This window comes from Neoarius graeffei, chromosome 3 (assembly GCF_027579695.1).
Source record: "Neoarius graeffei isolate fNeoGra1 chromosome 3, fNeoGra1.pri, whole genome shotgun sequence".
NCBI classification, from domain to species: domain Eukaryota; kingdom Metazoa; phylum Chordata; class Actinopteri; order Siluriformes; family Ariidae; genus Neoarius; species Neoarius graeffei.
The window spans coordinates 11,637,191-11,650,718 of record NC_083571.1 but is presented as its reverse complement, the minus strand read 5'-3'; the positions used below and the strand labels follow the sequence as shown (position 1 = coordinate 11,650,718).

The following is a 13,528-nucleotide window of genomic DNA, read 5'->3' as shown; positions in this document are numbered from 1 at the left end:
CCTTTCAGCATTGATGGTGTCTTTCTAGGTGTGTAAGCTGCCCATGCCACACGCACTAATGCAACCCCATACCATCAGAGATGCAGGCTTCTGAACTGAGCGCCGATAACAACTTGGGTCGTCCTTCTCCTCTTTAGTCCGAATGACACGGCGTCCCTGATTTCCATAAAGAACTTCAAATTTTGATTCGTCTGACCACAGAACAGTTTTCCACTTTGCCACAGTCCATTTTAAATGAGCCTTGGCCCAGAGAAGACGTCTGCGCTTCTGGATCGTGTTTAGATATGGCTTCTTCTTTGAACTATAGAGTTTTAGCTGGCAATGGCAGATGGGACGGTGAATTGTGTTCACAGATAATGTTCTCTGGAAATATTCCTGAGCCCATTTTGTGATTTCCAATACAGAAGCATGCCTGTATGTGATGCAGTGCTGTCTAAGGGCCCGAAGATCACGGGCACCCAGTATGGTTTTCTGGCCTTGACCCTTACGCACAGAGATTCTTCCAGATTATCTGAATCATTTGATGATATTATGCACTGTAGATATGTTCAAACTCTTTGCAATTTTACACTGTCAAACTCCTTTCTGATATTGCTCCACTATTTGTCGGCGCAGAATTGGGGGGATTGGTGATCCTCTTCCCATCTTTACTTCTGAGAGCCGCTGCCACTCCAAGATGCTCTTTTTATACCCAGTCATGTTAATGCCCTATTGCCAATTGACTGAATGAGTTGCAGTTTGGTCCTCCAGCTGTTTCTTTTTTGTACCTTTAACTTTTCCAGCCTCTTATTGCCCCTGTCCCAACGTTTTTGAGATGTGTTGCTGTCATGAAATTTCAAATGAGCCAAGATTTGGCATGAAATTTTAAAATGTCTCACTTTTGACATTTCATATGTTGTCTATGTTCTATTGTGAATACAATATCAGTTTGAGATTTGTAAATTATTGCATTCCGTTTTTATTTACAATTTGTACTTTGTCCCAAATAATTTGGAATTGGGGTTGTACATGCCTTGCTCTTGGAGTGATCTTTGTTGGTCGCCCACTCCTGGGGAGGGTAACAATGGTCTTGAATTTCCTCCATTTGTACACAATCTGTCTGACTGTGGATTGGTTGAGTCCAAACTCTTTAGAGATGGTTTTGTAACCTTTTCCAGCCTGATGAGCATCAACAACGCTTTTTCTGAGGTCCTCAGAAATCTCCTTTGTTCGTGCCATGATACACTTCCACAAACGTGTTGTGAAGATCAGACTTTGATAGATCCCTGTTCTTTAAATAAAAGTGTGCCCACTCACACCTGATTGTCATCCCATTGATTGAAAACACCTGACTCTAATTTCACCTTCAAATTAACTGCTAATCCTAGAGGTTCACATACTTTTGCCACTCACAGATATGTAATACTGGATCATTTTCCTCAATAAATAAATGAGCAAGTATAATATTTTTGTCTAATTTGTTTAACTGGGTTCTCTTTATCTACCTTTAGGACTTGTGTGAAAATCTGATGTTGTTTTCGGTCATATTTATGCAGAAATATAGAAAATTCTAAAGGTTTCACAAACTTTCAAGCACCACTGTAATTTAGAACTGGGAATTATGTCGTTTTCTGAATAATATGAATGGTATATATTTTCCATTTCCACAGAGCTACGCCGTCCATAACAGGATAACTTATTTAAAAGTAAAGAAGTGCTGTGTTAACTTCCTGCTGTGAGCAGCCATTTTGATTTTACGTCACCTGATGAAAACTTTGATTACGAAGTTTTCTTTTTCAACAAACCTTTTAAATTCAGTCAAAATGGATTAACATGAATCGTGGTTCTTTCTTTCACCTTTTTTCTTGCTTTCTTTAACATTTTGCCTTTTTCTTTCTTTAACCTTTTCTAACGCTTTCCTTCATTCCTTTTGCTTTCTTTAACCTTTTTTCTTTTCTGTCTTTAACCTCTTTCTTTCTTTCTTTCTTTCTTTCTTTCTTTCTTTCTTTCTTTCTTTCTTTCTTTCTTTCTTTCTTTCTTTCTTTCTTTCTTTCTTTCTTTCTTTCTTTCTTTCTTTCTTTCTTTCTTTCTTTCTTTCTTAACATTTTGCATTATTTCTTTTTTCTTTCCTTCATTCCTTTCTTTCTTAACATTTTGCATTATTTCTTTTTTCTTTCCTTCATTCCTTTCTTTCTTAACATTTTGCATTATTTCTTTTTTCTTTCCTTCATTCCTTTCTTTCTTAACATTTTGCATTATTTCTTTTTTCTTTCCTTCATTCCTTTCTTTCTTAACATTTTGCATTATTTCTTTTTTCTTTCCTTCATTCCTTTCTTTCTTAACATTTTGCATTATTTCTTTTTTCTTTCCTTCATTCCTTTCTTTCTTAACATTTTGCATTATTTCTTTTTTCTTTCCTTCATTCCTTTCTTTCTTAACATTTTGCATTATTTCTTTTTTCTTTCCTTCATTCCTTTCTTTCTTAACATTTTGCATTATTTCTTTTTTCTTTCCTTCATTCCTTTCTTTCTTAACATTTTGCATTATTTCTTTTTTCTTTCCTTCATTCCTTTCTTTCTTAACATTTTGCATTATTTCTTTTTTCTTTCTTTCTTTCTTTCTTTCTTTCTTTCTTTCTTTCTTAACATTTTGCATTATTTCTTTTTTCTTTCCTTCATTCCTTTTTCTTTTTCACTTTTTCGTTCTTTCACCTTATGCGTTCTTTCTTTAACCTTTTTTTCTTTCATCCATTCCTTTTGATTCATTTTTCTTTCACTTTCTTTCTTTAACTCTTCTTTCATACAGCTGTGCTGTCGTAATATTTATCTCATTATCTGATCGTTGAGGAAACAGCGTGGCTGATTTTTAGATCAGATTCGCTTCAGATCAGTCCTCTCAGTCCATAATCACGTGTCTGATCTCAAGCTTAAGGGAAGTAGATCTGATTTGAGAATTAATGTCATGGATCACCTGATAGTCAGTTGGTTGAAAAAAAAAAAAAGGGAACTGCAGAAGCTTGTGAAGCTTTTCCTCACCACAAATAAATCATAACCTCTTTTTAATACACAGTGATGCAACTTCCATGTGCAGTACAGTTCTGTAACAGAGATGTAGAATGACACAAATCCCAGCATCGAGCATGGCCCTCACGGAGATGTGTATGTTTTTTTTTTTTTCACGTTCTAAAGGGGACGCCAGAGTTTGTCACCGTGTCACAGTGCGTCCATCACTTCGAATGGAGAACTTACATCGCCTGCAGAAAAGACAAGTTCCGACCCCTTAAAGAGGTGAGTGTGGTGGGGTCGGGAGGATGGAAGTGTGTGTGTGAGTGAGCGAGTATGTGTGGAGGGGTGGGAGGTGAGTTCACCAAAACCACAAAAGAGCACATTGTCAACGAGAAGTGACTGATGTGACATTTCGGATTAATGCAGTCTCGGGGCATGCAGGAAATGGAAAAATGATCAACATCATGGTGGTGTGAAGCAGAGTTACGGTTGTAATTACCACCCAGATGTTATTATGTTCCAGTAACAACATAAGTTTTATTCTTCTTATACCACACCGCACCAAATTGTCTATGGTTGCAGTTTCTACAATTATTTATTTATCCTTTCTTATTACACGGCTTTGTTGCGTACTCAATTCTGATTGGTCAGTTGCAGCATTCTATAGTCTGTTATTTCTGCATAAAAGAAATTTGCTATGTATAACAGACTGTTTCTATGGATTATGTCATTAGCGGAGGCAAGAAAATAATTTTTAATTCAATAAAATCAGTGAGCTGGTCATTATTAACTCTTTCTTAACTGAATGCTCGGTCTTTACAGGAAAATATCAGACCGAGGTCTTGACAGTACACACAGTCCGAACTGTCAAGACCTCGGTCTGATATTTTCCCGTAAAGACCGACCGAGGAATTTATTATATGGCTTTTATTTCTAAAATTAAAATAGATGGTCATTATAATGAGGCATGACACTGCTTTCAGTTGCGTCATATTTGTAACGTAGTTGAGTCACGCATGCAGAATAAGGGCCTGGTCCCACTAGACCTAGAACTCCAACTCTGATTGTCCCTCTGCCTGAATTGAGTTCCAGTCTGGAGCAGTCACATCACAGCTATAATCCCAACTATAATATCGCTTGGTCCTGCCGCTCAGGGAAATAAATGCATGCAACTTAGGAATAGTCATAGAAGCTTTTTCCAAGTAATAGTACATTATTTCGGGTCATACTGTACAGCTTGGGCTTCAAAACAACCCATGCACACACTCCGGCGGTTAATGTAATACAGGTAGGTCATAAAAAGTATGCAGTGGTTACAGATTTTAATACGGATGGAAGTTTCAGTATATTACAGATGGGTTACCGATTTCATACGGATGATGCATCACGGATTAAAAATTAAGAGAACAATTAAATGTTTGGACTGCCAAAGTTCCTAATTAAAATATCTTACCTGCATTTATATGTTTACTTTATTAAAGCTAGACTGTCTTTCAGATTTTAAGTGTAGGTCATAAAAAGAATTTCCCCCGACACTCAATTATTTTTGTTTAGTGGACCGAAAGCTACTGAATTTGAATCACAGACTTCCAATTTTATTACTTTTTTAAAAAAAAAAATAGGACAATTAATGAATTCATTTCCACGTGGCCCTAAATTCTCCGCTATTTTTTTCCTGCTTCACCATGACACAATACAACATACGTGTACATCATGCATGACGTGGTGGGCTTTCCCCGTTCGCGCAAGGCATTGTGGGATACAAATTTGAAACAGGAGAGAAAAATGGAGGACGTGAGTGTGCGAATGAAAAGTGAAAGACCGACTAGAGTAGCAAGAAGAAAAGACGTTATGTTATACACGAAGGAAAGGAAACGCAGGACCAAACTAATAAATATCGGCGCTCAGCGAGCACCTCGGTGTGATCAGCTGTTCGTTTAGCGCCAGAATGATGGAACTGTCAGTGCGTGCTCAAAGGTAAACCTGTAGATGGCAGTAATGCAATACTGTGGATGCCAGCTGCAGTAAAACCCAAAAGATGCCGCCTAAGGTAAACCTGCGCACGCACACGGACTTCCTCTGTCTGTATGCTTGACTGCGCAAAGTGAGAGATTTCATGCACATTGTTTGCTTTAATCCCCGCAGATTGAAAAACTTCCCAGCCACAGAATGGCCTGATATTTTGTGAGATATTACAGAAATAAACATGAATCACAATGACTAAATTTCACCGATTTTATGAAATCAAAAGGCCTTCTCTCTTTAATTTACTATTGATATGAATAAAAGATTCGTGCTTTTGTATTTTTTAAATTTTCCGTGAATCCGTATTCTGTGACTTCATGATGCAGCGAACAGGGGTGGACTCGATCTGATAAAACATCTGACCAATCAGATAATTGTTTACATGTGACGTTGTCGGAGTGTGTGCTATTTTTCCCTGAGCATCTTTGTTGCCAGAGGTGGACAGTAACGAAGTACATTTACTTAAAGGAACAGTCCACCGTACTTCCATAATGAAATATGCTCTTATCTGAATTGAGATGAGCTGAGCTCAGATATCAATGCGATGCCGAAGCGCGCAGAAGGTGTTAGTACGCCTGTCATTATAGTGCGGACTTTCCATAGCATAGAAAATCGCTACGTTTCAATTTGTGTAACTGAACTTGTTTCATATCACTGGTCATATAAACCTATGTAAACAGGAAAAACGCGGAAGAGTTTGGTCGCATCTAACTACAGCCCCAAAAAATACCATTGGCCATACTGAGCCTAGCTACATTGCTAACAGGAGTGACAGCGCGTCTGACTGACTGGGAGGTCGCGCAAAGCTCGGAGAGGTACGGAGCAGCTCGTCTCAATTCAGATAAGAGCATATTTCATTATGGAAGTACGGTGGACTGTTCCTTTAAGTAAATGTACTTCGTTACTGTCCACCTCTGGCAACAAAGATGCTCAGGGAAAAATAGCACACACTCCGACAACGTCACATGTAAACAATTATCTGATTGGTCAGATGTTTTATCATATCGAGTCCAGGCCTGGAAAAATGGCTCCAGAAGCAATCTCACTGATACGGATAAACCCAGGCCTGAGCTATAGGTATCATTATCATTATGGGTCTGGTGTGACTACCAACCACACAAACTGCAGGGGACCAATTAATTTATAGTCCTCGGAAAGAATGTCCATTATCGCCCAAGGGAAAAATTGCATTACGGGAAAATACTACCCACCAAGGAACCAATCAGAGCACACGATTTTACCAGAAGTAGCTTCTGCCATATGAAATAAACCCCTAAAGGGCAATTCAAGCCTGCTCCGCTTCACATCAGGGTCCTCCATCACCCTGTCTGGGGTTATTTTGCTGTAATGACCAGCTTGCTGTACATTTATCCCTTACTTGGTTTAAATAAATTCAGCCAAGTATGAAGTTATTTACAGGAAAATGTTCTTGTCTTTGAGCCTTACTTTTTCCTTGCTTGCAGCTGCATGTCCTACAGCTTAAAAATGTCCCCCTCATGATACATTTCTGACCCAGTCTTGGTAAACACTTTTTTTTTTTTTTTTTTTTTTTTATTTATTCGATTTCTGTTGTCTTAAAGGTTCCCTGCTACGTCTTTGATTTGGATGGAAAAAAACATGACCTCAACCCTCTCATCAAAGTCACAGACGGCTACCTGGTCGATGACTCGGATGATAGTGTTGAATTTTATATTAACGTGTGCAGAAATTTGGGTGAGTACGTCTCGCAGTATCGTCCTGGTTCAGACACCAGTGATGGAGGCAGGAGAGACAAATTTTGTAGCGGTTTATAAATAATAAATTAGGTCTTTATGATTACACTCACTGGCCATTTTAATAGGAACACCCATACATCCACGTGCTGTGTTTTATGCAGTTCTCTAATCAGGCAATCCTGTGACAGCATCAGGTCATGCAGGTACAAATCAAGAGCTTCAGTTAATGTTCACTGCTTCAGACATGAGAATGGGGAAAAATTGCGATCTCAGAGTGACACAGAATGGTGCAAAAAACATCGAGTTCTGTGGCAGGAAACAAACGGCTTGTTGATAAGAGAGATCAGAGGAAAATGGCCAGAGTGGTGCCAGTTTTTTTTTTTTTTTGCCAGGAAGGATATAGTAACTTGGCACGGTGGTGTAGTGGTTAGCGCTGTCACCTCACAGCAAGAAGGTCCGGGTTCGAGCCCCGTGGCCGGCGAGGGCCTTTCTGTGTGGAGTTTGCATGTTCTCCCCGTGTCCGCGTGGGTTTCCTCCGGGTGCTCCGGTTTCCCCCACAGTCCAAAGACATGCAGGTTAGGTTAACTGGTGACTCTAAATTGACCGTAGGTGTGAGTGTGAGTGTGAATAGTTGTGTCTGTGTGTCAGCCCTGTGATGACCTGGCGACTTGTCCAGGGTGTACCCCGCCTTTCGCCCGTAGTCAGCTGGGATAGGCTCCAGTTCGCCTGCGACCCTGTAGAACAGGATAAAGCGGCTAGAGATAATGAGATGAGATATAGTAACTCATATAATCGCTCTTTACAACCGTGGTGAGCAGAAAAGCAACAGCAGAAGAACACATTGGGTTCCAGTCCTGCAGCTAAGAACAGGAATCTTGGAATCAAGAACAAGTTCCTATTAAACTGGTCAGCGAGGGTGTTTATAGCAGATGACGACTGGTGCTTGCTGGTTTGGCGAGCTATTTTCTTGAACACAAGCACAGAATGTACATGTGCATGAGCGTTTATCATTAACAAGAATCTTACTGGATCTAAAAGAGCCAATAATTGCCTTTGTTCTTGTCTAGATCGAGCAGATAGTCCCTGTCCTAAAGGCACCGCTGCCTGTTGGACTAAACAAGACAAATCGATCAGCATGGGGATGCCGGACAAGCCTCTGGAGCTCATCTCTAACGACAAGTATATACACACACACACACACACACACACACACACAGCAGTACTACAGCTCACTGTCATTTCAGACCTGCATGTTGATCTGTGTTTGTGTCAATGTGTGTGTGTGTGGCAGGTTGAGGCTGCGGTACGAGTCTGAAAACAAGACATGTGATGGACACAAGCCTGCAGTCACAATCACCTTCATCTGCCCCTCGACAAGACAGCAGGTAAGATTGTACTCATGAAAATGTTTTTACACATGTAGCAACATTGCCTTTGGATAGAAATGGAGACGTTTCCAAGATGGAGATGTTGCCAGGAGAGATCAGTGGTTCGGTTGAAAATGGGATCGCATTATGGGAACCCTTGGCTTTCAGTAATAATAATAATAATAATAACGAGACTGTCAATGACGGCGTCGCTCACTCCGGCCCCGTCTAGTCCAGAAGGAACGATCTAAAGTGGACCACCTTGCGCAATAAATGTTGCAAGCTCTATATAGAAGCGATATACACCACGGGCGATTGCTCGAAGACAACGAGGGAGGCTCAGCCTCCTCTAAAAATGCCCTTATAACTTTAATGTGTGCGTGAGTTTTTTTCCCCCTCGTGACAGCGCGATGCAGCGCAGACTCAGTGCACTTCAATGGCATTTGGGAGCTATGCGCTTTTCAATCTCAAAATGCAAGACGGTTATTGGACAAATACTGCGAAAACGCCCGCCCATGGAGTCTCACGGACTTCCAGCCTCAGTGGACTTCAATGGCATTTGGGAGCTATGCGCTTGTCAATCTCAAAATGCAAGACGGTTATTGGACAAATACTGCGAAAATGCCCGCCTACGGACTCCGAGCCTCACATGGGAGGGACATGGCAGTTTCCGCGAGGAGACTGGTGATTGGTGAAAGCAGCAGGATATTTTCTTTGATTGACAGCTCGTTTCAACTATAGACAGGCAGCGGTGAATCTCAGTTCAGTCCCATGCGGATTCACAAGTGCTGTGGTGTATTGTAAGAGATCAGCTTACATTTCGATTTCATTCATTACATACGGTTTCTACCAGCTTTTTTAGTTTGTGTATATTTTCATTGTAAATAAAGTGCAAACATAGTGTTGTCAAGTTTGCTATCTTAGTTCCAGAAATTTCGTTTATTTGAGTGACTGAACTTGAACTTGAGGGGGCTAGTCAGCTAGCAAGAAAGCTGCGCACGGATGCCAAGCATTGCTGATTTAATTTTGGCGAAGCCATTTGCCAGTCTTCCTTTCGAGGACAAAATTAAAATTAAAGAGCAGGGTAGACCAACGCCTCAAACTGACTTGGTGAAAAAGGTCGGGAATAATACTCGTTCCTTTCAGCTCTCCTGGTACAAGAAAGTGAATTGGCTAACAGCAAGTGACCCACATCAACAACAGTAAATAGGCTACTTTAGTAATATGTCATGGATGGACCAAAAATATAGAATCTATTTAAAATGTTTATGCTGAGTATATTATATTGGAATATATATTTTTCTGGATATGAATTAAACACAGCTACAATTTGGAAAACATTTTTAAACAAAAACACAGCCGAGAACATTTCACACTACAGACCTGGATTAAAAGTGAAGGGTTATCAAAATTGTCAATAAAACATTTCTCAGTCAAAATAAGTAAAATATAGGGAAAGTGTCATTGAATGAAATGTGTGGCACCCAGCTCTATGTTTGGCTCCCCAAGGTCAGTGCTTGTGCCTATTCCATAACACTCTGCTGTTACTGCTGAGGTTCCTGACAAAGAGCTGCTTTCAATAATGATCAATTTTTAAACAACATGCCACAATTTTAAAATATAAAATGTTAAAATATACCCCCCCCAACACCACCATCATGTATATTGGACAGTAGGCTAATGGGCCAAAAGAACCTGTTATTTCACAGTTTGTGACGCTGCCAACAATCAGCCAGATCAGAGGCAAGAGTATGGGCAAAATTGATGTTTTTTCTTTTAAAATCTGGAAATATCATAACCGACCAGCCTCCCCTGTTTGAAAGACTACCAGCCGCCACTGATATACACCCTAGGAATACCGACCTATTTGCCAGACAGAATCCAAAACGGCGAGGAATTGACAGAGAAGAAGCGATTTTTAGCCCAGGAGTAATAGGGTTATACCCGGAACAAATTAGTAACAAGCTGAAAATTTCAGAATATGTTCAGAATACCTTTAGGAATAACATACTAAAAGTCCCCGGAAATCCCCCTTGTGCTGTCTGAGAAATTCAAGATGGCGTCCAAAATGGCCACCAAATGGAGATCTGCCCATATCTCAGGCCCAAAACAAAATAATGCAATTAAAAGGTCAGAATATATGTTTTGTAGGGTAGGAGAGTAAATTCCAACATGTGTGTATTAATTACATTGTGTATTAACATTATATAATAACAATGTACACATTATTATAACAGTATATTTGTGTATAGTGTGGATCCATTGGTTACTCGTTCACTCCGTATCATCCTATTCTGTTCACAAAACAACAAACACAATTACTAGGGGTTGGAGCACTTATTTTCATTAATATTAAAGTAAATTGGTGGTGTAAAATGAAAAATGGCATGTTAAAAGGTCGTGCTGAGTTCAGTCATTTTTAAAAGGTCATGCTGAGTTCAGTCATTTTTTGTCCGAACACACTGGCATTGCTAGTAGTAAAGACTGGCGCTAGAAACTCAAAGATTAATTTTTTTCCACCCTTAAACAAGCTTGAATAAATTCCCTACTTCACTGATGGTACAACAAAGGTCCAAGCATTCCAACTGAGGCACTGAGAAGTGTTTAAGTCTACTCATTGTTTATAAGCAAGAGCTTTTATTGAGGCAGACCTTTTTGTCATGAAAGTCGCCGGAATGTTGAAGAAGTGTACTGAAACAGCTTGCCATTGTAGTTTTAGAAGATAGAGTTCTCAAATTTAATTTCCCTTTAATATTTTATCAAAGCTTAAAGATGCACTAAATATTAAGGAAATTGATGTCTAATTGTTGTCTTACATTATGTTCATGTATGTAGGTAGCCTAATAAGCTAATCTGTCAATCATGTCAACCATCAAATTCCATGTAATTTCCACATTAATGACCTTGTAATCTTGGTTAATTTTAACAGTGTGACAATGGTGAATTTGCATTGCTTGTATGAGAGAACATCTCATCTCATTATCTCTAGCCGCTTTATCCTTCTACAGGGTCGCAGGCAAGCTGGAGCCTATCCCAGCTGACTACGGGCGAAAGGCGGGGTACACCCTGGACAAGTCGCCAGGTCATCACAGGGCTGACACATAGACACAGACAACCATTCACATTCACACCTACGGTCAATTTAGAGTCACCAGTTAACCTAACCAGCATGTCTTTGGACTGTAGGGGAAACCGGAGCACCCGGAGGAAACCCACGCGGACACGGGGAGAACATGCAAACTCCGCACAGAAAGGCCCTCGCCGGCCCCGGGGCTCGAACCCAGGACCTTCTTGCTGTGAGGCGACAGCGCTAACCACTACACCACCGTGCCGCCCATGAGAGAACATATAATTTAACATTTTTAATTGCATTTATATTATGTTTTATCCCTGAGATATTGAAAAATCTCCAATCGGCGGCCATTTTGGACGCCATCTTGAATTTCTCAGAGAGCACAAGGTGAATTCCCGGGGACTTTTATTATGTTATTCCTAAGGGTATTCTAACATATTCTGAAAAATTCAGCTTGTTACTAATTTTGTTCCGGGTTGGACTCAATTTTGAGCTAATGCTCTTGGGCTATTTTGTTGAACTGCTCATTAAGACTTAATTACTCCAGATCATAATTTCATTAAAACCTTCCTCTAGTGTTCGGGTCGGCACCGACCCGTTTTTAGGTTTAGCATGCATAAAAGTACTACATACATTTGTTTATTGCATCAAGACTTTTTGACTTTGTCAGGAACTTCTATTTAAACAAAATAAAATCCAAAAAAAATAATTTTACTAAATTATAAAATGCTCTGGTGAAAATTGTGACCTTTGTGTTGTTAGGGTCAATTTCGACCCAGTTAAAATATAAGATTATAAAACAATAAATGCCAAAACTGAAATCATAAACACACAATCAGCCTACAGCCAGCTGTTCCTCCAACCACTTGACCTTCAGTCAGGGGCTTTTCTCTTTGCCTGTTTGACAGAACAAACAAAGACAGACATGTCCAGGCATGTAAGGCCAACTGAGTTTAGAGTTGGTGACTTGCAGAGTACACATCTCCAATTTACAGCATGCAACAATGAGAAGAGGACTGAATGTAAGCCAAGCTCTGGATCATATCTTTGCTGATAATGAGGCAGAGGACACAGAGCAGTATTGACCCATCCCACGTGACGTCACGACAAACGCGGCCGCCATTTTGGACATAAACTACCAGTAGTCTACCACAGCCAACGACGAGGAACGATGGCGAAGCATCGAAAGGAATATAGCCATCAAAGAAAGTTTTTACTTTCAGCAAGACTTCCATCATGCCATTATATTGTTGTGCACCTGGATGTCGTAACCATCAACACACAAGGCAAGATTTATCATTTTATTGGATCCCGACAGATGCTGACTGACGGAGAAGATGGATGGTCTCTAAAATATTGGCAAAATGATGTTTATTGACATAGCTATCATGTGTAACGGGAAGCATTTGCATATCCGAAATGTTGTGTTTACATCAAAGATAAAATAAACCGATATGACAACGACTGCTGCTGCCAGGTTGGGGACACAAACTAGTAGAAAGGAAGTGTGCCAACAGTGCCAACACACTTCCTTTGTGGTCGATTCTGCTTTAAGGTAAGATGCATGTAATTATTCATCTGCTGTGGGTTTGGAATCGGTAGCCTGACCGATTCGTTCATGTTTGTGGTGCCATTTGTTTGTTGACTTGACGCGTGTTGAAATGGAAGATTGGTTGTTGACATGATTTCCAGTGATGCTTTGGTGCTGCTGTGGATCAGATGTGTTGAGTAGCCTGACTGTTTTTTTTTTTTTTCTTGCGTGTGGTATCATTGTTGACGCGAGGTTGTTTTTTGAACATGCCAATGCGGACACAATTTCCCCTGATGAGTTATGACTTCAGACGCGATGCGTGTGTGGAGGTGTGGAGTCCGCGTGATGTGTGTGTAAGATAGGCTTCTCATGTGTTTGGAGATCCGCGCTCTGAGACAAGCGCAAGCACCCCCCCCAGGGAAAAAAAGGGACCCCCCGAAAATATCGGCATAGTTCGAACACTGGGTTGGAGAAAGTAATGGCAAATAGTGAGTGCACAAACCATAGAAGGTAAACTGTACACAGCGCCAGGGCAGTGTGATGGTATGTCTACTTTTAGATTGTGTTAGCTTATCAACGAACACACTCGTCATTCGACGAGTTTCACGTCTTTACGACGGATACTTAAATGTGTGTTAGGTATTATTGTTGCAGTCTAAGCAGTCATTGTAGCAGCTAGATGAGCGAGAACCGAAAGGGTCTGTGCCATAAACCGTTATTTCTTCATGTCCAAAATGGCGGTCGCGTTTACGAAGGTCACGTGAGTGGGAAGGGTCAATAGCGATGGAGATGAGCAGATCTCTGAGGAGGAAGATGATGTGGCGTATCAACCG

At 40.4% G+C, this 13,528-nt stretch overlaps 1 protein-coding gene across 1 annotated transcript in view; it reads left to right on the top strand.

The window, feature by feature from the left end:
* The window catches only part of igf2r (insulin-like growth factor 2 receptor), a 171,737-nt gene that overhangs the window by 20,172 nt on the left and 138,037 nt on the right, over nt 1–13,528 (top strand). The window contains exons 4-7 of the mRNA XM_060916407.1: nt 3,168–3,266; nt 6,590–6,722; nt 7,792–7,903; nt 8,016–8,109. Coding sequence (XP_060772390.1) covers nt 3,168–3,266; nt 6,590–6,722; nt 7,792–7,903; nt 8,016–8,109 — 438 coding nt within the window. The remainder of the gene's footprint in view (nt 1–3,167; nt 3,267–6,589; nt 6,723–7,791; nt 7,904–8,015; nt 8,110–13,528) is intronic.